The sequence below is a fragment of the Triturus cristatus genome, chromosome 7 (genome assembly GCF_964204655.1).
Source record: "Triturus cristatus chromosome 7, aTriCri1.1, whole genome shotgun sequence".
Taxonomy (NCBI): domain Eukaryota; kingdom Metazoa; phylum Chordata; class Amphibia; order Caudata; family Salamandridae; genus Triturus; species Triturus cristatus.
This window is the reverse complement of record NC_140590.1, coordinates 1,486,943,531-1,486,967,450: the sequence shown is the minus strand read 5'-3', so window position 1 is coordinate 1,486,967,450 and position 23,920 is coordinate 1,486,943,531. Positions and strand designations below refer to the sequence as shown.

At 44.3% G+C, this 23,920-nt stretch overlaps 1 protein-coding gene across 1 annotated transcript in view; it reads right to left on the bottom strand.

Annotated features, from left to right (window-relative positions):
* LOC146812236 (uncharacterized) overlaps positions 1–23,920 on the bottom strand; it is a 314,283-nt gene that overhangs the window by 11,040 nt on the left and 279,323 nt on the right. Inside the window, exon 7 of the mRNA XM_085619257.1 lies at positions 21,208–21,256. Within this exon, the coding sequence (XP_085475383.1) occupies positions 21,208–21,256 (49 nt within the window). The remainder of the gene's footprint in view (positions 1–21,207; positions 21,257–23,920) is intronic.

Sequence of the window (23,920 nt, the reverse complement as noted above, 5' to 3'; positions counted from 1 at the left end):
GCCATCATTAGAATGGTGCCTGTCGCACTTTAGGGGCCTAACCGAGCCACATTGCCCTGGTCAGAAATACCCCTCTAAGGAAGAACAAACGCTTGCATGTTGGCTGGGGGGTGGGATTGTTTCCCTATCCCCAGAGATGTATACTGGTGCCCCCCATGAATCCACGCCATTCTAAGTTGTGAGAAGGGGCTCTCTTCTAACATCACCATGGTCCAGAGCAGCACTACTGAATTACCAGTTGGGGCACCCCTCCTAGGTGCTTTCTTTCTCTGCCTGCGCACATGGGACGTTAACTTCCTGGAGGCCCACGCTGGTTAGGCCCAAGCTGAGGATCTGTGGGATACAAACTGATTGGTCAATTTTGCTTGCCAAGTTAAGGTCCTCACTGTGGACAATCAGGTCCTCCTTTTTCGTGGTTTACCCCTGTTGTGAGTGTTGGATGGCAAAGGTTTGGCAACTGGCCGCCAGTGGCAAAGTGGCGCAGCTGCGGGACCCAGAGGCTGGAGGACCAACAGTAATTACAGGTTCCGTGGAAGAGACGTCCGATTGCTCGCATTGTTGTAGGAGTGACTCAGGAGGGGTTAACACTTCAAGATGTTATGCAGGATATCACTGCTTCTAGAGAGGCACTGGAAACAAAGAGTCGTACTCTGGGGGCGGACATGGGCATCCTGAAAGACAATCATCAGCACCATACGGAACACATTACAATTGCCAAGAGAACTCTGGCTGATGTCCCTCTGGATATTTCTGTGTTGCGGGACAGACTGCCTGCCATGGAGGATAAAATCCAAACGCTGATGATCAGGGCTGCAGAAAGTGAAAATAGATGAAGGAGAAACAGCATACGAATCATAGGCCTTCCAGAGTGAACTGAGGGGAAAAATAAGGTGGACGATTTGGAATGCTGGTTACGCAGTGGAGTAGCTCCAGAGGGCCTCTCCCCATTCTTCTCCCTAGAGAGGGCACATAGATTTCCAGCTTGACTGCCCCAGCCAGGGTCGCTGTTACTCTCAGTGGTGGCCAAGCTCCTCTACTACAGAGACCGCAACCATATTGTAGGGCAGTCTTTCAAAAAAAATATGGTTCACTGGTAAATAAATTATTCAGCAAAGTCTTCTAACATATGAAGAGACAACCATGAGAAAAAGTCTTTTTTACCAAAGCACGTGAAAAGACAGGCAAAATGTGCGAAAAATTTTTTTTGCAATTTAATTTTAATATTGCATTATGCAAAACATTTATTTCTTAGCGAAACAAGATCTGGCGATCATGCTGTGATTAAGAAAAGAGGTGAAGTGCAACAGAACTATGTGCATCACTACTAAAAAGACATATGACTCCTATCCTATGTTCCCTGTGAGGTGCGCGTGTGCAAGTGCTTGCACCCTAGTGTTTGCAGGCATGCTGGGCCTGTGCTGGAGCGCGCATCATGAGAAAAACTTCCTGTTACTTTTTAAATCATTAACGATAAAGGAAGCTTTCTCTTGGTGGGTGCTGTTACAGGAGCAGTGCACAAGTTTGTTCTATCTGATGGGGGCCCCGGCCTCTAAAAGGGGAAAATATCACTTCGGGAGCAGGTGGCTGTTACCAATGCCAATGCACTTAAGACCTTAACAAGCCCTTTCAAACTCGATTACTTGTCAGCAAGCTTCCATGTGGCTTATGCGACGTTATGGCCATTGAAGCTGACTTTGGAGCTGATGAAACAAGTTAGATTCTCGGCATCGCTCAACATCCTGTGATTCTGGGAGATCACCTAATCTCCCCATGTTTACAAAAGCAATTTAACTGGTGCTCATGTGAAAGGCTCCAATGCCTTGCACTATGGATAAACACAGAAAAAAGGCACAACGCAGTAAAATCAAAGCATTTGTATAAAAGAGTTAAGTCTAAGATGCACATTTAGTGGCTGATTAAGCTTATCTGCTTAACTTGTGCAATCTTCGGCAAATATTGTATTTGACTAAAACTAATTTTTTGTATTATTGCATATGAAAGCACTTTCAAATATGTGATTTCAGAATACCAGTTGTACAAAAACCTATTGTGTGTGATTTAATAGACTATAATGTTGCTCTTTTACGATCTGGGCCACCCAGAGGAGGGTTTACATCACAATTGTCTTGCCTATTAGTTCATTAGTGGTTCATGTTTAAATGATATGGGCCTCATTTACAATATTTTGACGCACAACAGCGCAGCAAGCCTTCCAAGTGCGCTGCCATGCGTCAAAAGAAAAGGGCAGGAATGTGCTGTATCTACAAGATATGGTGCAATCTGGTCCTTTTCCCCTGCGTTGCCCCCCATTGGGCTTATGTGGGCCAACGCAGGCACCCTTGCACCTTGGTGCAAGGGTGTCTGTGTTGTAGAATTGATTGTGTTTGTGCGGGAAGAAACAACTTCCTGTACAAAAATAATCACAAGAGGTGTTCTCCTCTTTCTATGTGTGCTGAAGAATGGAGCACTGATAGAAAAAGGAAAAACGAGGAGAAATAAAGGTATTTCTCTAAATGCGCCTCCCTTACTTATCCCCTGGGGAGGCGTAGGAATGGGATGCTTTTCGTGGTTTATGAAACCTTGTAAATCTGGGAATGCAAAAGGTTCCATGGATGTTTTTTTCATGGCCTTATTTACAAGGCCATGAAAAGCCTGACAATACTTACCTTATGCACAAGTTAAAAGAGTATGTTCCAAAGAGCTCAATTGTGTGTGTCAGTTGTGTGTAACTTGCCCAGTGATGTTTTGCAGGCTACTGATCGGCAGTAACTTAAGAAAGTTCTTCACAGGAGGGTTGGTATCGCAGAAAGTCTTTGTCTCTCTATTCAAACGACACCAGTACCACACCAGTGTAGGCCCATGTACATGATTTCACTCTTAGTAGTTTAAAAGAAATCTGCCCACTAAATTACATGCCTTGTCCTCTCCATGCATTGATTGTGTCTCTACATGAGCCTTGTGCTAGATTGGGAGTTCTAAGATTCTACTCTAGCTGCCCTTGAAAAACACCCTTTGTCCAAAGCAGTGTTTCTCACAGCAGGAAGCACTGGAGCTGTCTCTAAGCTGGAGCACCTACAACATGGGCACTAGGTGGTATGAGAGCTCAACAACTGGCTGTCATCAACCTTCCCGAAGCAGTAGTCAGAGGAACACAAACGATATAACTGACCTAGAAACCTTCTAATCTTGACAAACAACCTACGGCCAAATCTCTTCTTGCCATTTACTAAATGGCAGTGCTCAAGTAGACTAATCTACATCTCCATGTTAAATGAACTGTCCATGATTTTTAAAGGTAGCTCACCCTCTACCTGTTTACTTCAGTATCTTTGTTTCCTCCTTTCAGCTACAGGAATGCATGTAATGTGCTTCCACTGTCTAGTAAGGTGTTCTCAACTCCATCCTAGTCCATGCCAAAAAATGGGCATCCAAATTCTTTCCTTTCATATTTAGGCAAAGCATTTGTGAGGCAAAGTTTAAGAGTAGACATCAAAAGACATTACTCCCTCATTTGTAGATCCTACTTTCTAGGTTTGCATCATTTACCCTGTATATTCTCTCATGTTGCTTTGATCATGAGGGTATTGCATCATTCTAGCATAACCTAAAGTGCTCAACAGTTCCCTATACATGCTTCCAGCCAATACGTCATGCTTCCAATCCCTCAGCTGATCAACTGTCCATGTTGAAGCAGTTGTCTAGCAATAGCCTTGAAGTGGACTTACTGTTCAGCTGATTCTAGGGCCTATACAAGGTGCTCAATTTAGAACCATATCACATGCAAACAATGATGTTTCCTTTTAATGTTTGGTATCTTCCGAGTTCATGTTATGCCAAACATCCACTCTATGTGCATAAAATCCTCCCTGAAAATGTTGACCTTGATTTACAACTAAAAACGTCCAATTGTCACCTCTTGTTTTTTTCTTTGAATGACCCTGTCCTTGCTGTCCTTTCTCCGCATGCCTTCCCTCTGAGTCATGTGCCTCACGCTATTATTATTTTTGTGCAAATCGGCCACACCTCATCTCAAAGCTTGAAACCAGTACTTCTTGGTAAATCAGACTGTGTAACCTGACAATACCTAATCTGCTCTATCTTATCTACTAATTGCACTGACCTTCTGCATGAACTCATATACCCACCCTCACTAATGATCATACCTAAATGATACTATTTTGTATCCACCTCAAAGACACTAGAGTGGACATGGAGACATGGAAAGGTCTCCTCGAGAGACTTAGACTAAAGCCTTTGCAAAAATAATTACTGGATTAACCACTTACCTTGGTTCCCGAGCAAAGGACTGATTGGCATATAGAACTTCAACACCTTGTTAGGACTAATAACACTATATAAGTGTAATTGTAAAACAATACTCAATAAATGATCTGTTAACTTTCTGTAGGGTCCACTTCTGGTCCTTCAATACCCTACCAACTTACAAAAGGATGTCACCTGGAGGACTAAGAGTCAGACAAGGAATCAGACCCGAGCTGTCTTCTTGGGTAAAAGGGTGAGTTATCTCACTTATGGCAAATACCACTGATTCTGGTAGTACACTTGCTTGGTTAGTGAGATGTCAAATGTCTTTGATGCACACAGCCTTGACTGCAGTGCACAGAAACAATTCACTGCTGCACACAGGGGAAAAAATAGAGTGTACATTGTTCCTATCTTTACAAATATTCCACTGTCAAAGAAGTCTATATAAGTCTGGTGTCAACGGTGTTTCGACCTCTATGACTATGAGGTCATCATCAGGACAGGAGCTAAAGCACCTAATATCTGAAAATAAAAAATAAAAAGGTTCTGGATAAGGCAATGTTTACCATCAGTAGACCTGTATTAACTGGTTAAAAAAACATGCTTGGCTAATCAGGAAAAAACCAAATCAAGACTGGGGGTTCATCAATGTATTGGCACCACTTTCAAGGCTGACAGTATTGCCCTAAGCATACAGACAAATAATGATGAAACAAGAAAAAGCAGTGAATGCATTTAGATGATAACAAGGATGATGGAATAATCATCGTTGGTAACCAATGGATTGCACAGTAGTATTCACTTATTTGAACACAACACAAATTATGTTTAGTACTGTATGGCCAGCCAGTCAGCAGAATAGGACTGTAGCAGCTGGTAGCAAGTCCTCAATTGGGTAATGGACCAGATCCCTGGTAAGGGGCTGTTTACAATCTGGAAGTGAAATTAACACACGTTGAATCCTGCATCTTAGACAATGAATAGTATAGTGTCAATGATGCAGGATTTCAGGCCTCCCCACGAGTAACCAAAGAACTCATTGATTGGAATTTGGAAGGGAAATTAACACTCTCTGAATAGTGCAGCCAAAAAATAAATAGTGATCAACACTCAAGTAACAATGATGTCACATTAGAGGACTACCCACAGATTAATTGAATACCCAATATATGGGCGGGTGAGGCTCTGGAACTCAAGGATCTCAAGGGGGCGAGAGGTGATCAATTGGCTCACCTTGTTGTGCGTTTCAGTGATTTGGGCCACATCGGCAGGGTCAAGAGGAGGGCCGGAAGCCGGCAAACATCCTGGCTTCCACAGTGGAGAATATGCCCAACTTGGGGAAGTCAAGGTCTGGTGGGGAGAAGTCACAACATGTCCCTGGAGGAGAAAAGTAACATACTTAACCCTATGTGTGCCCCGATGGTTTGTGAGTCAACGTCTGGAGGGCAACCACTCGCCTCAACATGGGCGAGCCTTGGCAGCAATCAAGAAGGCAGCGGCAACGAGGCAGAATTCCTCAAATCTTGCAAACGGAAGTCAACATGAGTACTAACAGCCATGGGGGCAAGTGAGGCCAGGGAATATATCCCACGAGCAATTGCACAAGGGCAGAACTACTAATCCTCAGAAGAAATTAGACGACTGAGGACAGAAGCGTGTCTAGCGCATTGCAGCTGATTTGGTGTACGGTGTGTCGTGCACAGCTTATAATGCGAAGGCAAAGTAGACCACTGAAAACTAAACCTTGTTTAGAGCATCATGTGCAAAGGTGGAATTGTGGCTGACTGTGAGGAATAAATAGAAGATATAGATGACAGAATCTAGACAGATAAAGGGCTGGAATAATACCAATAGACAAATCGCAATATAGAACAATTACTCATAAGGAATATTACACAGTTAGAGCTAAGTGCTAACAAAACTCAATCATTTATTAACAAGACATACCGAGAGCTTGTGGGGATGCTTTAACAAGCGGTACTATAACAAATAGGGACAATTAGGTTATAGAATACTGTTTCATTCTTCCTGCGTGTTGAGACCTGTTGTTTTGAGTCACACTTTAAAATGGATTTGCCTTCAAGTCTGTTTAGCATCATTGGGAAGTTTTCTGCCAGTGATTTGCCATGTGAAATTATTCTCAATGTGGCCACTTTGGACGAAGTGTTCAACCTGGGGCACTGCTGTTGCCTTGCAGCTCAATCAACAGATTGCTGGTACAACAAATGCAATAAATGAAATTACTACTTTTGCAATTTGAGAAAAAATTTAAATTCTGATGAACATTGAAATACTGAAAAGTTTTTACATTCATGGTTTCATTACAGCCTGGCAATTGCCACATTTGTAGTGTACTTTTGTCGATTTGTAAACCCTGACTAAGTGATCTTTTACATTGCCCCTTTTTGAAAGCCAAATTGTCTAATGCCAAATTAGCCGTAGATAAGACATTCCAATCTTTTTTGATGCTTTTTGATATTTTGTTTGTAATACGACAGAAAGTGGTCACACATGATTTTCTTGAGTGGGTTTCTGTCGTTAGGCTCTATAAGTACTTCTCTATGTGTGTACCAGGCTCGTTTGAGTGAATGTTTTACTAGTCTTACAGGCTCTCCTCTTTTTATGAGTTTGTCGGAAGAGAACTTCAGACTCTCTGAAAAGGTCTTCCTCGAATTTACAATTGAGACAGATGTCCAATAACTGGCCCTATGGAAGTCCACCTCTCAATGCCAGTGAATGTGAAGTAGACTATTGGAGCAAAGTGTTTCTCTCAGTGGGCTTTCGCAACAAAGTGTTGTACACCAAGGGGCATATTATCAAGCCAGGCGATAAAATTATCGCCGCTTTACCGGCAGAAAACTGCCGCTGAAATGGCGATAATGGGCTTGATAATATGCTCTATGGAATTCCAGTTGAAGGCCATGTTAGACGTCCTTCACATTTAACATGGCCTTCAATTGGAAATCCACAGAGCATATTATCAAGCCCATTATCGCCGTTTTAGCGGCAGTTTTCTGCCGCTAAAGTGGCGATAATTTTATCGCCTGGCTTGATAATATGCCCCCTGGTTCTCTAGTATCCTAACTGTCACCACCAGGTAATCAATGCTGATGTTGCTGTGACGTTGCATTAATTTCAAATCTGGATGGCATAGTTTGAGTCAATCACAGAAGGGGGATTAGATCTTGTTCATTTCCGGACCAGATCAAAAACACATCATTTATGTACCTTTTCTAAATATGAATCGTTTGGAGAAAAGGATTGCTGGCATCAAGCAAGTGTTTCTTTTCAATCATTCATGAAAAGTATGGCAAATTTGGGAGCGAAAACCGCTCCCACTAAAATCCCTTTTCATTGTCAATAGTATGTATCTTTGAAAAGCAAATCGTTTTTTGTGAGAGCAATTTCAAGTAAAGAGATGATAAAGCTGGTAGAAACTTGTGTAGAGGCCGGTCTTGAGTTTAAATGGTCAGCTATCACTTGGGTGCCCCCTCTCTCTGGCATATTAGTGTACAGAGATTCTATGTCACGTTTGACTAGAATTTGTGGTTCAGGATTGAAGGTCTCTGTCTCAATAAGGTAAATGAATTGGGTTGTGTCCTTGACATAGGTAGTCATAAGAGGTACTGTGCCTTTGATGAAAAAATCCCCGTATCTCCCAAAGGGATTCCAGAATGGGCCACAGCCTGATATTATAGGCTTTCCTGGAGGTGCCTCAATGATTTTGCGGCATTTGAGGATCAGGTCTTTAGAGACACTATTGGGACGACCGTTAGACAATACTTTGCTTACAATGCTGACTCCACCTCGACCCCACAGGTAGAGTGGGATGAGTTTAAGGAAGTGATTCGAGGTAGATGTATTTTGGAGTTGGTAAGAGTTCGGAGGACCATATTGACTGTGGTGGTTGCAGCAGAAGAGATGTTGAGGGAAATGGATTGGTGCAGACCCGGGCATCCAGAGGTGTAGGCTGAACTATTTGGAGTTTAAAGAAAAAGTCGGGGGACATGTTGAGCTGCTGCGGTGCTTTGATTCCAAAAACTACAAGATAAGAGTGCATTCTGAGTGAGACTGGACTGGCCCGCTAAAAGCGTGGCTTGTCAACCTGGCCAAACGGGGCACAGTGATTGTAGAGTTTGCTGCGGACAGTGGCCACTGCATATTCCATCAGGTAGACATCATTCTTGAATTTCATGACTACTATTCTACCTTTCACAGCAGTAAGGTTATTTGTTGAAAGGGTGACATTGACGCCTTTCTGGCACGGATAGTACTGCCGACTGTGACACTAGAGGAGGCAGATGAACTGAGGGCAGAGATTACACTCCCGAGGTTAAAGCAGCCATAAAGTCAATGACTAGGAACACTCCACTTATGTGGAGGATAGGCCCCCGGTTAGCGGAGTTCTATAATGCAGTGGGAGATGTAGGGCTACTTCCCACGACTATGAGTGAGGCCATGATTGTGCCCCTACTGAAGCCTGGAAAACCTGCTCATGATAAGAAAGCCTACAGACCGTTGTCAATACTAAATCTCAATTATAATATCCTGAGCAAGATCTTGGCAAGTCATCTTTTATATTGCATGCCAGTACTCATTCATTGGGATTAGGCAGGGTTTATCCAGACTGCACTACAGCTCTCAACGTTAGGAGACTTCTTAGATTATTGGAAGCAGATACTTACAACAAAGAGGAGGCTGTGAATTTTGCTGTCGGGCCCACATCTGCAGGGGAGTGCGGTGTTGTGGCCTAGGCCCAAAGATTGTGGCTTGGACCAGTTTATTGTATACAGATCCATCGGCCAAGGTGCAGATAGGCCGGATTATCTCAGATAGCTAACGGGTGGGACGTGGCACCAGAAAGGGCTGCCCCTTGTCACCCTTACTTTTTTGCCTTGGCCTCGCCTTGCTATGCCGAAGCTGGAGCAGCATATCAGGGTGTAGCGCTGAGGGAAGAGGTCCATCAAATTGCGCTCTGTGCTGACAATCTCTTCCTCTTCCTTTGAGATGCCGGGGAGGCCATGAGAGGGGATTGTGAGCTTTTGGGATGGTTCAGGCAGTCTCAGGAGTGCAGGTTATTTGGCTAAATTCTTGTCATTTTCCCATGTGGGAAAAAGGGACCTCACAGAGGGGTTGGGGGGGTGGAACTGGGAACCTAGGTGTCTGCCTCACCTGGGGGTGCTGATCTGTCATGATCCCACAGATCTCCTGGAGAGAAATGTGGGCAAGTCTGTTCACGTGGTCAGGTCCAGTGCTGATTTCTGGTTAATGCACCTCCCTTCCATGATGGGAAGGGTCACCCTAATAAAAATGGTGGCCCTACCCAGACTGTTGCACTATTTTGTTGTGCTGTGTGGGTTCCTCAGGGTTTCTTCCTGGACCTTACAAATCTTCTGTCAAGCTTCATCTGGGGGGCGAGCTGAAGGAAAGTAGCATTGGCCATGCTGGGCAGACTCACCCCTGAAAGAGAACTGGGTCCCTATGTTCCAGATCTCCAACGATCATCCTGGGTGCTGATGTGCCTGCACACTCCTGGCGCCAGCGACACCATGGAGTTTTGGATACTGCGCCGTTGATGGACCAGGAGCCCGAAGAAGACTAGAGTATGAGTACTCTACTCTCCGTACATCACTTTGCAGTTCCTAACAGAACTCCCCAATGGACCAATTGGCAGGAACTAGCAGATTGGGTAACAGTGGGCTTGATGACTGTCGGAGCCCTGTTTGAGGCTGAATTGCTGCTCCCAATTGAAGAATTTCAAAGTACTCTGACTGGGTCACTTCCTTCTGCATGGAGCACTCATGGCGGCAGACCGCAAACTTTGGAGGAGGGGTACGCTGTGACCACCTCGCACAGGGGTGTTCCAATATGTAGTCCCTTCCTCTGGAACTTAAAAAAGTTGTCACCTGTCTTTATAGAAGATTACGAGGGGATGCCATGGGACCCCTATATACTCACTGAGCATGCTGGCTGGAGGACCTGGTGATTCCCATCAAAGAGATAGATTGGAAGACACTGTTAACCTGCATGCCCAAGGCATCTAGAAACATCAGATTCAAGCTTATTAACTTGTATGAGCTACACAGGGCGTACATCACAGCAGTCAAGATCAATTGACCCTTTGCAGTGACAGATGAAAAATGACGCTGATGTATAGAGACTAGCACTGAGTTTCTCCACATGTTCAGGAGGTGCCCGGAGTTGGTGGATTGCTGGATGGCCATTACATGAGTTTTGGCTCCGGTTACTGAAAAAGAGGTTCAATGTACTTATGGTTAATGTCTATTACACTGGTTTCTGCACACTACTAAGACCACACGCAGGTTTCAAGACATGGCACTGCTCTTAGCAAAGAGAAAAGAAGCCTGGAATTAGAAGGATCCGGTGGGAGGGGGGCAAAGAAGCTATGTGGAGAAAAGAAATGATAAGATGGTCAGGATATGAGCGGGCAGTGAAGCTCCAAGAGGCCAGGAGAGGGCAGAGCTCATAGTATACAGGTAGGGCCTGGAAGACACTAGTAGAGGCACTGCAGCACACTGATCCCTCATCACCAGCAGAAAGATCAGGCAAACCCCGCTTGTGTTTTTTCTGTGAAGCTCTCTGATATCTTGGGGTCAAATTTGTGCTATATAAAACGTATTAAATAAATGAAAAAAATCCTGCTGTCTTGCACACTGCTGTATCCCTTTTAAGTCTCAGCCTGGAGACAACCATGAGCCAGCTGAAGAACATTTCTTTAATAGAGCAGGCTATTCTACATGACACTCAAGAGATTCCGGAGATCACTAATCATAAGAAACGCTGGCTAGTTGGAAATCCCAGTAACCTCCAGTAGGATAGTGCCCTTTTTGTATGGTCACTGCCCCACACTTTTTCCTCCAATGCTGATGCTTATGACTCTGAGGGGCATATTTTCAAAGGGTTATCGCCACCAGAACATCACTTTTTTGACGTTCTGGTGGCGATAACCCTTTCGCCTGTTTTACAAGGTGGCATTAAACCACTTAATGTGGCTGTTCGCCGCTTTGTAAATACTGCCCCTATTCACACAGCACTTATGAAAGGGGCAAGCAAAGGGTGTTCCATTGGGTGTTCCACTGCAACACCCAATGCTTTTTTACTCTGCCCCCTATTTACAAGGCTGGCATAAATATGCAACAGCACCAAAAATTAGACCAGGGAAATCCTGGTCTTAAACCTCTGCAACGATGAGAAATTATCAATTTCTCCTCTTTTTTTCTGTTCCAATGTGTGCTGCATTCAGCAGCACACATAGAAAGAGAAATTCACCATTAGTGATTGTTCATGTGCAGGGTGGGACACCTTCTTGCATGTGAACAATGGTGCAAGTTTGCAGCTAAATTTAGCGCCAGCGCTAGGGGAAATGCAGGGGTGCGCCGTATTATTGTAAATATTGCGCATTCCCAAGTTTTGAGAATGTCAGAGCGTGGTGTTGCCAACGGTTGCGTAACAACGTGCTCCACCATTCTCTTGTGAATATGCCCCTCAGAGTAAACTGGGTCCTCCTAACCAGGCACCAGTGCCAGTGCTCTATCCCTAAAATCTGATGCATGTGAATTGGTAACCCTCATTTGGCTTGGATGTTTATCTCCTTATGAGACCCTGGTAAATGGTACAATGGTACCCAGGGTCATCAATGCCTGAAGCACTGTTTGTGCCACCCTGAATGACCCAAGTAAACAGATGACAGCAGTCCTGTAAAGGCAGACTGCAGAATCAGTGCAAACTGCTCGACCTCAACTTTGCCCTCACCATATGTATCAAGGCCAAAGCACTATCTTAAGCGTGTGGACATATAAGTGCAAGCTTATATGTCCCTATAGTAGCCTTTTCAATTACGAGGTACTATAAGTGATTTGCGGTCCATAAAATAACATGGGTTGGAACCCGGGCATGCTCGAGGTTGCCAGCTCCATTTTGGTACTGCTGAAATATCTCATGTTTGGTATCAAACAATTTGCCTCATCACCCCTACCATTATTCTTGAGTCAGGTTTGATGAAAAAGGCACCCAGGTGGGTACCTTATAGGCTACCCACTGGTTGACCCAGCCCTTACTCTGCTTCTGCAGCCATGACAGGAATCTGGCCCACTGCCAGGAGGTGGGAACTCTCCCAGTAGTCAGAAACAATGGCCTGGACGGCAAGGAGGTGACACCTCCCTCCTTAACAGTATAGCTCATGAAATGGCACATCAAGGCGGCGAGCTTCAAAGCTGACACCGCCTCTGATATGCATCCAGACGGTAAAGAGTCAGAATAATGAGTTGAAAATGTTGGCTTGCATAATATCGAGTGCAGAATATCGAGAAACAGAAATATCGACTGCAAAAATATTGTGGTCAAGAATATCAAGTTTAAGGTAAGAAATATTGTTTTAAAAAATATCGAAGTCATTAATACAGTTTGCAAAAAATATAGTTGTTAAAAAAATCATTTTTTAGTTAGTGTTATGTATTTTAGTATGTATTTTAAATGTATGTGCTCTATTTTCTTGTCTACGTATGCATTTGTTTTTTAATATATGTGTTACATTTTTTGAAGTTATTAATTTTATTTTAATCAAATTTTGCGTTTTAGTTCCATAGGGGGTTGTGGGTTTATAGGGAAATAGGGTGGAAATTATTTTAATTTTAATACATTTTATATTAATTTGTATTTATTAGTATTTATTTAATTTTGATTTTATAGAGTTAATTGAGGAAATGAATTTATAAATAATTAATTCATAATTGGCTGTTAATTTTTATTGATTATTTAATTGGTAAATATGTTAATTGTGACATTTGTTTAGGAGCAGGTTGTGGGTTTATAGGGGAATAGAATGGGAAGTAATTTAATTATAATTAAAGTATTAATATTTTTTATTAAACACTATTTATCTATTTAGTTTTTCATATTGTTAATTGTGGGAATTAATTTATTATTAATTGGTTGTCAATTATTAATAATTAATTGGTAATTATGTTAATTGTGTTATTGTTTTAGGTGGAAACAGTTGCCCCCCATGCCCAACACACATTTGTACCAAGGCAGGCGGTAAAATTATATAGTCAGGAGGTGTACAGCACCAGAAGGAGAGCCACATCACTAGGGTGGGCTACCAGGTCTGTACAGCTAAGGAAGGTTGCTGCCATTTTTAAAAGTGGCAGAACAGAGGGTTTTGGGTAGAAAAGGTGATGCACACCCTTGGATATGGTCACCTCAGGGGCAGATTAGGCAGGGGACTAGTAGCCCATTGGCCACTAGCACCAAAACCCCTAACACCCCTAAATGTAAGGGGCACCCCTTGTTCAAGGACCTCAGTTCTGATTCAGATTGAGAAAGTGGACACAGAAGAGACCCGAGCTTGCAACAACAGGATCTGCACAAAGCAAAGGCACTCTGCACTTGTGGCAACCATCCTGATACTGCATGACTGTGCCTCATTCCAGAACAAAGACCGGTTCCCCCAGACAGAGGGAACCCTTTGAGAACCAAAGGCAACTCCAGAATCCCATGGGCTAGTGGCAGTAGTCCCCTGCAGTACACAGGTGAAAATGACATCCCAGAACCAAAAAATACCTGGCCATCAGGCCCTTCATAATAACTTAGGTTTTCTGTTTCCATTTCGTATATTGCCTTTCTTTTTGACCTGTTCTTTAACATTGCTTTATCTATTTGATAGTTTAAAGTTCTATGGTCAGATGCTCTATCATAGAACTCTGCCCCTCTCAGGATTAGGAAAGAATCTTTTCTCAGGAAGTTTCTTAAGTGTCTAAAAACCTGGCATTGTGAGCCTGTTAATGAAATGTTGGTCTCTCATACTGATGCAGTATTCAATAGTGTCCTAAAGCCTTACACTGGTTGTAACATACACTGAAGCAATACCTGTAAATAATAATATTAATCACATTAATACGTTTTGGCGACTTTTAGCTACATGCCGGGTACAATCATATGGAGTGCAGGTGAGTGCCCCTAGAACATTAGTTTGATTTCAGTTGCTCTGAACCCTACTGAAGATGGCTCACAACTGTGGCATTTTTATCAAAATAGAGTATATGATCAAGATAGTTTACCTGCCACAAACCAGGCTTTCACCTGAGTAACCTTGAAATACATGTGGCTAAGTCATGCTTGCTTCGAACTGAAATATATTGTGTTCCCAGGCCTACAGTTCACAGATTAGTGTGCTTGTTTGGTAGCAGAGCAGGAGAAATAGGAAGTCCAATGTAAGAAATAGCAGAGGCCAAATAAACATCTGGGCAAAACTTCTATTACACCCGTGAATCTAGCATAATTTCAGAAATGCTGTGCCTCACAAAATTAATGACATTTCTCAAAATTACGCTTTAAGCAACTTTGCATAATTTTTACATATTTGCGAGACATTTTCTGCTTCAGCCACCCTCCTGCCGATATCGAGCAAGACATTTTTATGTATAACGGGCGCTTGCATGAAACCAAGTCCCTCGCTATTCTGTCAAATTGCATTTTATTCTAAAAGCATAACTTTGTGAATTTTTAATGACATTCCTCAGAATGTTTCTTTTTTTTGTACAACATTAATTGCCCCATCATGAGCGCCCTGGATCTGATGGTGGTAATTCCACACCACCTGCATACGTGGCAAGATGGAAAATTCCAGTAGTTGGAAAAATGTAGAAGTAAGTCGTTTTTCCACCTTTGGAGGACTGAAAGAAGGTTCTGGGGCATCCCCAGGGCGGGTAAGAAAACCTGGTTCATCCTGCCAGAAGGCTTTTTGCTGTACTGAAAACAAATTCAGTTTGACTTACCAGTAAAAATATCTGGCATTGTTGATCCCTATGCAGCGGTAGCTTCCAGCCTTCCCTGCTGGTGGATTTTGAAAACCAACTAAGTGTGTCCAAATGATTGGAGCAAAGCAGCAAATTTTCCCTAATGACGAAGCACCCTGGGCAGCAATAGAATCCAGCTTCGTCCCAATCAGAGCTGTTGATGCTAAAACCAAACAGCCTCATTTACATGTTGCTTTGCATGTCCTCAATGATATAGAGTAAGGCAAGGCAAAGCAACGGGCTGCGTTGCCTTACTCTACCTCAAGGAGGCATTCCATGGGCATTGCTGTGGGTCTTCCCATGCAACACCGATGGATTTGACACATTCCCAGATTTACAAGGATCTGTAAACCTGGGAATGAGTCAACATTGTGCGCCTCCCCCTCTTTGCAGCACACATAGAAAGAAGCAAATGCCTCCATTGATTGTTTTTGTGTAGAAAGGTGTCCCAGAAAAACAATCATGTTACCATGGTGCAAGGATGCCTGCCTTGGTGCTGAATGCAAAAAGAACTATTGATGGGAGAATGTCTGCATTGTCAGCATTCCGTCCATCATTTGTTTGTTGTAACGCTTTTCGCCCTCAGTGGGATGGGTATTCCCAGACGTGGGACTCGTGCTCACTACGCCACTGGAGTCAAGCTATCCTGGCTGATGACGGCTGAAATGCCAGAAACCGGTCCTAGGATGCTTGTTTCCAGTCCAGGGAGGACCTGGCTTGGCAGTTCGGGCTGGACTGTTCCCATGAGGCACAGGGTCAAGACTGATTTGCATATGGCTGGGTTCAAACTGGAACGGCATGGTGAGCAAAAAAACGATGGATTTAGGCCCAGATCTCTGTACTGGGGTGAATGTATGGCATTGTTCTGCATTCTGTCCATCAATTGTTGTTTTTGCATTTGTCACCCCGGGTGGGAAGGGTATGCCCAGATGTGGGTCCCTTGCTCTCCATGCCACTGGAAATCAAGCAAGCCTGGCTGAAGACGGCTGAAATGCCAGAAACCGGTCCTAGGATGCTTGTTTCCAGTCCAGGGAGGACCTGGCTTGGCAGTTCGGGCAGAACTGTTCCCATGAGGCACAGGGTCAAGAGTGATTTGCATATGGCTGGGTTCAAACTGGAACGGCATGGTGAGCAAAAAAACGATGGATTTAGGCCCAGATCTGTGTACTGGGGTGAATGTATGGCATTGTTCTGCATTCTGTCCATCAATTGTTGTTTTTGCATTTGTCACCCCGAGTGGGAAGGGTATGCCCAGACGTGGGTCCCTTGCTCTCCATGCCACTGGAAATCAAGCAAGCCTGGCTGAAGACGGCTGAAATGCCAGAAACTGGTCCTAGGATGCTTCTTTCCAGTCCAGGGAGGACCTCGCTTGACAGTTCGGGCTGGACTGTTCCCATGAGGCACAGGGTCAAGACTGATTTGCATATGGCTGGGTTCAAACTGGAACGGCATGGTGAGCAAAAAAACGATGGATTTAGGCCCAGATCTCTGTACTGGGGTGAATGTATGGCATTGTTCTGCATTCTGTCCATCAATTGTTGTTTTTGCATTTGTCACCCCGAGTGGGAAGGGTAAGCCCAGACGTGGGTCCCTTGCTCTCCATGCCACTGGAAATCAAGCAAGCCTGGCTGAAGACGGCTGAAATGCCAGAAACCGGTCCTAGGATGCTTGTTTCCAGTCCAGGGAGGACCTGGCTTGGCAGTTCGGGCTGGACTGTTCCCATGAGGCACAAGGTCAAGACTGATTTGCATATGGCTGGGTTCAAACTGGAATGGCATGGTGAGCAAAAAAACGATGGATTTAGGCCCAGATCTCTGTACTGGGGTGAATGTATGGCTTTGTTCTGCATTCTGTCCATCAATTGTTGTTTTTGCATTTGTCACCCCGAGTGGGAAGGGTATGCCCAGACGTGGGTCCCTTGCTCCAAGCCACTGGAAATCAAGCAAGCCTGGCTGAAGACGGCTGAAATGCCAGAAACCGGTCCTAGGATGCTTGTTTCCAGTCCAGGGAGGACATGGCTTGGCAGTTCGGGCTGGACTGTTCCCATGAGGCACAGGGTCAAGACTGATTTGCATATGGCTGGGTTCAAACTGGAACGGCATGGTGAGCAAAAAAACGATGGATTTAGGCCCAGATCTCTGTACTGGGGTGAATGTATGGCATTGTTCTGCATTCTGTCCATCAATTGTTGTTTTTGCATTTGTCACCCCGAGTGGGAAGGGTATGCCCAGACGTGGGTCCCTTTCTCTTCATGCCACTGGAAATCAAGCAAGCCTGGCTGAAGACGGCTGAAATGCCAGAAAACGGTCCTAGGATGCTTGTTTCCAGTCCAGGGAGGACCTGGCTTGGCAGTTCGGGCTGGACTGTTCCCATGAGGCACAGGGTCAAGACTGATTTGCATATGGCTGGGTTCAAACTGGAACGGCATGGTGAGCAAAAAAACGATGGATTTAGGCCCAGATTTCTGTACTGGGGTGAATGTAAGGCATTGTTCTGCATTCTGTCCATCAATTGTTGTTTTTGCATTTGTCACCCCGAGTGGGAACGGTATGCCCAGACGTGGGTCCCTTGCTCTCCATGCCACTGGAAATCAAGCAAGCCTGGCTGAAGATGGCTGAAATACCAGAAACCGGTCCTAGGATGCTTGTTTCCAGTCCAGGGAGGACCTGGCTTGGCAGTTCGGGCTGGACTGTTCCCATGAGGCACAGGTTCAAGACTGATTTGCATATGGCTGGGTTCAAACTGGAACGGCATGGTGAGCAAAAAAACGATGGCTTTAGGCCCAGATCTCTGTACTGGGGTGAATGTATGGCATTGTTCTGCATTCTGTCCATCAATTGTTGTTTTTGCATTTGTCACCCCGAGTGGGAAGGGTATGCCCTGACGTGGGTCCCTTGCTCTCCATGCCACTGGAAATCAAGCAAGCCTGGCTGAAGACGGCTGAAATGCCAGAAACCGGTCCTAGGATGCTTGTTTCCAGTCCAGGGAGGACCTGGCTTGGCAGTTCGGGCTGGACTGTTCCCATGAGGCACAGGGTCAAGACTGATTTGCATATGGCTGGGTTCAAACTGGAACGGCATGGTGAGAAAAAAAACGATGGATTTAGGCCCAGATCTCTGTACTGGGGTGAATGTATGGCATTGTTCTGCATTCTGTCCATCAATTGTTGTTTTTGCATTTGTCACCCCGAGTGGGAAGGGTATGCCCAGACGTGGGTCCCTTTCTCTCCATGCCACTGGAAATCAAGCAAGCCTGGCTGAAGACGGCTAAAATGCCAGAAACCGGTCCTAGGATGCTTGTTTCCATTCCAGGGAGGACCTGGCTTGGCAGTTCGGGCTGGACTGTTCCCATGAGGCACAGGGTCAAGACTGATTTGCATATGGCTGGGTTCAAACTGGAACGGCATGGTGAGCAAAAAAACGATGGATTTAGGCCCAGATCTCTGTACTGGGGTGAATGTATGGCATTGTTCTGCATTCTGTCCATCAATTGTTGTTTTTGCATTTGTCACCCCGAGTGGGAAGGGTATGCCCAGACGTGGGTCCCTTGCTCTCCATGCCACTGGAAATCAAGCAAACCTGGCTGAAGACGGCTGAAATGCCAGAAACCGGTCCTAGGATGCTTGTTTCCAGTCCAGGGAGGACCTGACCTGGCTTGGCAGTTCGGGCTGGACTGTTCCCATGAGGCACAGGGTCATGACTGATTTGCATATGGCTGGGTTCAAACTGGAACGGCATGGTGAGCAAAAAAACGATGGATTTAGGCCCAGATCTCTGTACTGGGGTGAATGTATGGCATTGTTCTGCATTCTGTCCATCAATTGTTGTTTTTGCATTTGTCACCCAGAGTGGGAAGGGTATGCCCAGACGTGGGTCCCTTGCTCTCCATGCCACTGGAAATCAAGCAAGCCTGGCTGAAGACGGCTGAAATGCCAGAAACCGGTCCTAGGATGCTTGTTTCCAGTCCAGGGAGGACCTGGCTTGGCAGTTCGGGCTGGACTGTTCCCATGAGGCACAGGGTCAAGACTGATTTGCATATGGCTGGGTTCAAACTGGAACGGCATGGTGAGCAAAAAAACGATGGATTTAGGCCCAGATCTCTGTACTGGGGTGAATGTATGGCATTGTTCTGCATTCTGTCCATCAATTGTTGTTTTTGCATTTGTCACCCCGAGTGGGAAGGGTATGCCCAGACGTGGGTCCCTTGCTCTCCATGCCACTGGAAATCAAGCAAGCCTGGCTGAAGATGGCTGAAATGCCAGAAACCGGTCCTAGGATGCTTGTTTCCAGTCCAGGGAGGACCTGACCTGGCTTGGCAGTTCGGGCTGGACTGTTCCCATGAGGCACAGGGTCATGACTGATTTGCATATGGCTGGGTTCAAACTGGAACGGCATGGTGAGCAAAAAAACGATGGATTTAGGCCCAGATCTCTGTACTGGGGTGAATGTATGGCATTGTTCTGCATTCTGTCCATCAATTGTTGTTTTTGCATTTGTCACCCCGAGTGGGAAGGGTATGCCCAGACGTGGGTCCCTTGCTCTCCATGCCACTGGAAATCAAGCAAGCCTGGCTGAAGACGGCTGAAATGCCAGAAACCGGTCCTAGGATGCTTGTTTCCAGTCCAGTGAGGACCTGGCTTGGCAGTTCGGGCTGGACTGTTCCCATGAGGCACAGGGTCAAGACTGATTTGCATATGGCTGGGTTAAAACTGGAACGGCATGGTGAGAAAAAAAACGATGGATTTAGGCCCAGATCTCTGTACTGGGGTGAATGTATGGCATTGTTCTGCATTCTGTCCATCAACAGTACCTTGTGAACCACCAATACTTCTAAATTAAGATTTATGGGTCTGATGAAACATGTATACATGTATACTTATTAATAAGCACAGATGTAAATGTATGACTTTTGAGAACTCACAAACATTCCCAGAAATATGGAATGGTGAACAAGTTGCACCTTTCCAAGCATAAATATGGGACCTTTTTTGGTTGCAAAATATGTAGGTGTACATATAGCCTTACTGTGGGGGCAGATAGCCCAATGTGCAATTGTACAGTCTTTTTTGTTCTTTTTCCTCCACAGTAACTCATTTCCCTAAGCCCCAAGAAGTCCAGGGAGTTCCAGTCACCTTCTCAGCCCTTGAAGGAGAGTTATCACAACCTTTTCTGGAGTAAATTTCAGACAGTTTCCAGATTGGAAAGGGTTCAGAGAGGGGTTTGTGGATGTTAACAAACTCACAAGTTATTTGCTGGCTTTCACCAGCAGCCGCTGGCAGGGAATGAGATTGGAGGGGCGGGGTACCAAAAATAAAAACACTTAACTCCTAGCTGCGTCTCCAGTACTCAATCGTCTCTCCTCCGTCGTCCCTCTGTGGCCGGAACCAGGAAGCACACAGGCTCCCTCCCCTAAGCTAATCGCAATGCTGTAATGCAGCATTGGGATTGGTCTGAGCACCATGGCTCGGTGCTCAGATGTGGAATGGCAGGCTGGGCATGTTCCCCACCAGGCTCTGTAATACAGCCTAGTAGGGAGCATGCAACGTGCGCAAAACTGTTTGGCTGGCCCTAGAGGGCCGCCAACCAGTCATGTGCTCTGTGGAGTGCAGCAACCACACCTCCTCCCGGGTGTTAGGGGAGCACCGCCCCCTCAACCTGGCTAACACTAAAAATAAATTGATAATAACGGAAAAAACTCCTGTTATTATCATTTTATTTTTGCTTTTACAATGCTCCAAGAACAGTGGGGTGACATTCCGCATTAGCGGAGGAGATGCCAATGGTTTTCACAAAGATTTTACGCAAGAGACACCATAAACCAACAACAGTCCACTGTTTATGAGGGATTAACTATTGCGCACTTGTACACAGTTGTGGCTTACATGATTACGTAGTAATAAAACCATTTACACTTGTCAGGTATTCCAATGTGTACTTCTGGCAAAGGTATGTGAAGTCTTTTTTTGGCCATATATGTAGGTGTATGAACAGAAATAGCTTTATGAATTGGGCTCCATGCGCCTGTCTTTCAACAGTAATCCATCATACGCATGGACAATAGAGAATAGCCACACATTTTCAACACCATAATGTAATTTAATGCATCTTAAAGAAACACAACATACCTATGTTGCCCAGCTCCGGGTTCAAGTGAAGGGAAACTTCTTTTCCCACCTGTTTGAGAAAAAAATATACATTTTAAAGTTATTGCTTTCGCCCAAGGGATTTTGTTTGCAAAGTAAAATATTTTAATAACGAACAAATGGAGAAATTGGACTTTCACAGAGTATGGATACCGTTATCCTGCGGCCCTCTACTTTAGATATGGAAGGAAATTGGAATTCCCTTTCCAGTGGGTGAAGCTTCGCAATACCACTGTACTTTTGTATCCAGGAATAGGTGATCCATGTGGTATCGTTAATGCCAGTTGTGAAATTGCTACATCAGGAGTCTCCCAACTAAGGGGTCTGTTTGTGTTCAACTTGGATAGTCTGTTCATAAAATATTTAAATGATTATTTCTACAAATTAACAGAGATATTGAAAGTTTCAAGAGACAGAACTTAAATATTAGGGTCATCATGATATTTTAGCTCTTTGGAAACTCTCTCGCTGGCATTATAATAAGGCCCACCCAAAACGTTAATTAGGTGGGCATTTTTCCAATGGTTTTCTTCTACTCTCTTTATGCAATATTCTAAAAATGACAGTATTACACCATGTCACGTAATTATGCATCATTCCCAGAAAAAAGTTAGCATGACCACACAGGAAGAACGAGGATGGCCAAAACTTGAGTGACTGATATTTCCAATTTATTTTTGTATGTGATTTCTGCGCTTTTTTAGTGCAAGGGTGCATTTTGCATTATGATATAATACCAAATGCCCATTTTGTACTTCTTGTAAATTTGGTTAATTTTTCTGCAATTTTGCTTAATTATTCAGAAGATAATTACCAACATTTCACACACCCCTGATTATAATTGCTGACGCTTATTGGAATGTATTCACAGTAACAATATATTTTATTCTTGAACACAGCTTTGGTGCCAAAAATAAATACAATAGAAACGCTAGAATTATGCAAACTACAAAAGGGGTGATGGGAAGAGTTTGGTTGAGGTGTAAGGATAGATTGACCTAAAAAAACAGACACGTTATGCATTAAAATCAATCTCCAAATTTACTAACAGATTAAAAAAGGCACTGACAAAGCCTATAATTCTGGCGTGAACTCACAGCCTTTTAGCTTTGTTCATGCTGGGAAACATCCTTTACCACGCAGTCATTAACGTTATCTGCCTTTACAACAAAGTCACTACCTCGAATGCGATGTTACCACGCGTTCCTTTACCACGCTAGTCATTATAACTATTTGCTTTAGGGGGCGCATTGTTGGACTGATGTTGGTTTTTAAGTCTATCACCTTCCCTACTGTTGAATGGACGGGAATTGGAATAGTGAGTTATACTATTCAAAAGTCCAGCAGACCCCTAAAGCAAGACGTTGTAACAACTTGCATTGTAAAAGATTGTGTGGCAACGTCGTAGTCAGGGTAGAGACTGAGTTGTAAAGGCATGTGGTGTTCGGTCATGCATCTGTTAATGCTTGTTTTGTTATGGCTTTTGTGAAATTGTAACGTGAGGGAGTTGTTGGACCTTTGCCAATTTATAATAAAAATATTGGCTAAATATAAAAGCACCTATGTATTGTATTATAGTTGTAAAGTACATGGAATCATGTGAGTGATAGGATCTCTGTACCATTGGAATGTTCCACCTCACCACTAGTATGGTAAATTGCTCATTCCTAGTGGAGTCTGTTTTAGAATGTTAATTTCACTAACAGTTGTTTAAGGTGCTGAGGAGAATGGATGGCTGAATAAAAGAAGCTTTTCAAATTCTTACCTCGAGTATTGTGAAGTTCATTAATTACAATACTGGCAGCAATTTCCTGCATAGCGGGCAGTTTCAGTCAACTCCCCTTTCATTTTCTCTCCATTATGGGAAGACTCCATTGAGGTACTTCCATTTCGCAGCACCATTAATTAGACACTCTTGACCCCAGTGTGGGACTGGTTTCTTTCCTTGCCAAGCCTCAATGAGTGCTACTGCCTTTTCCAGCCTCAAGCCTTTCGGAGCCTCGAAACCCTAATGTGGGGCATCCTGCTTTCTTTGCCAAGCCTTGATGTTAAGCTGATGCCTTTTGGAGTTTAAAGCCGGATGCTTTCTTCTAATCGTCCCTTTGCACCTTCATGAGGTTGAGTGGGATCAAGAGGAAGGGGGGCGTCTATCCCGTGTTCCAGCAACTGCGGAGCCGATAATTCAGAGGTCAAGCTGAAAGCGAGAAGTTTCTACTGTGTACCAGCAACCTTGGAGCTGGTATGTTCCCATTCTAGCATCATTTATGCTGACAGTGCTATGGCACTGCAAATATTGTGTACGCACTTGACACCACCAGTGGAAAAAAATAAAAGAGCCATATTCACTGTTTTAGAGCATTCCTGTGAGGAATTTTGGCCCGGGAGGTATTTTGAGAAGGTTATATTTCCGTCACATATACCAACTTTCTTTCCTGTTGATGCTGTCAAGCTTTGGAACTCAGCCTGCGCCAGGAGATTCAGAGGTCTGCACCTCGAGGGCGTGAGTAACTTAGTACTGTGTGAGGTCTATTAAAAAAATGACTGAATGGAAGCAGCTCAAAATGATACACTCCTCATCCATGTTGTGGCTAATTTGTTTGCCCAGTTTATGGAGTATCACACTACTAGTGTTTTTGTGGTTGTTTTTTCGGTGATACACACACCCTTATCCTTTAGTGTGTTACCTAGGAAATTT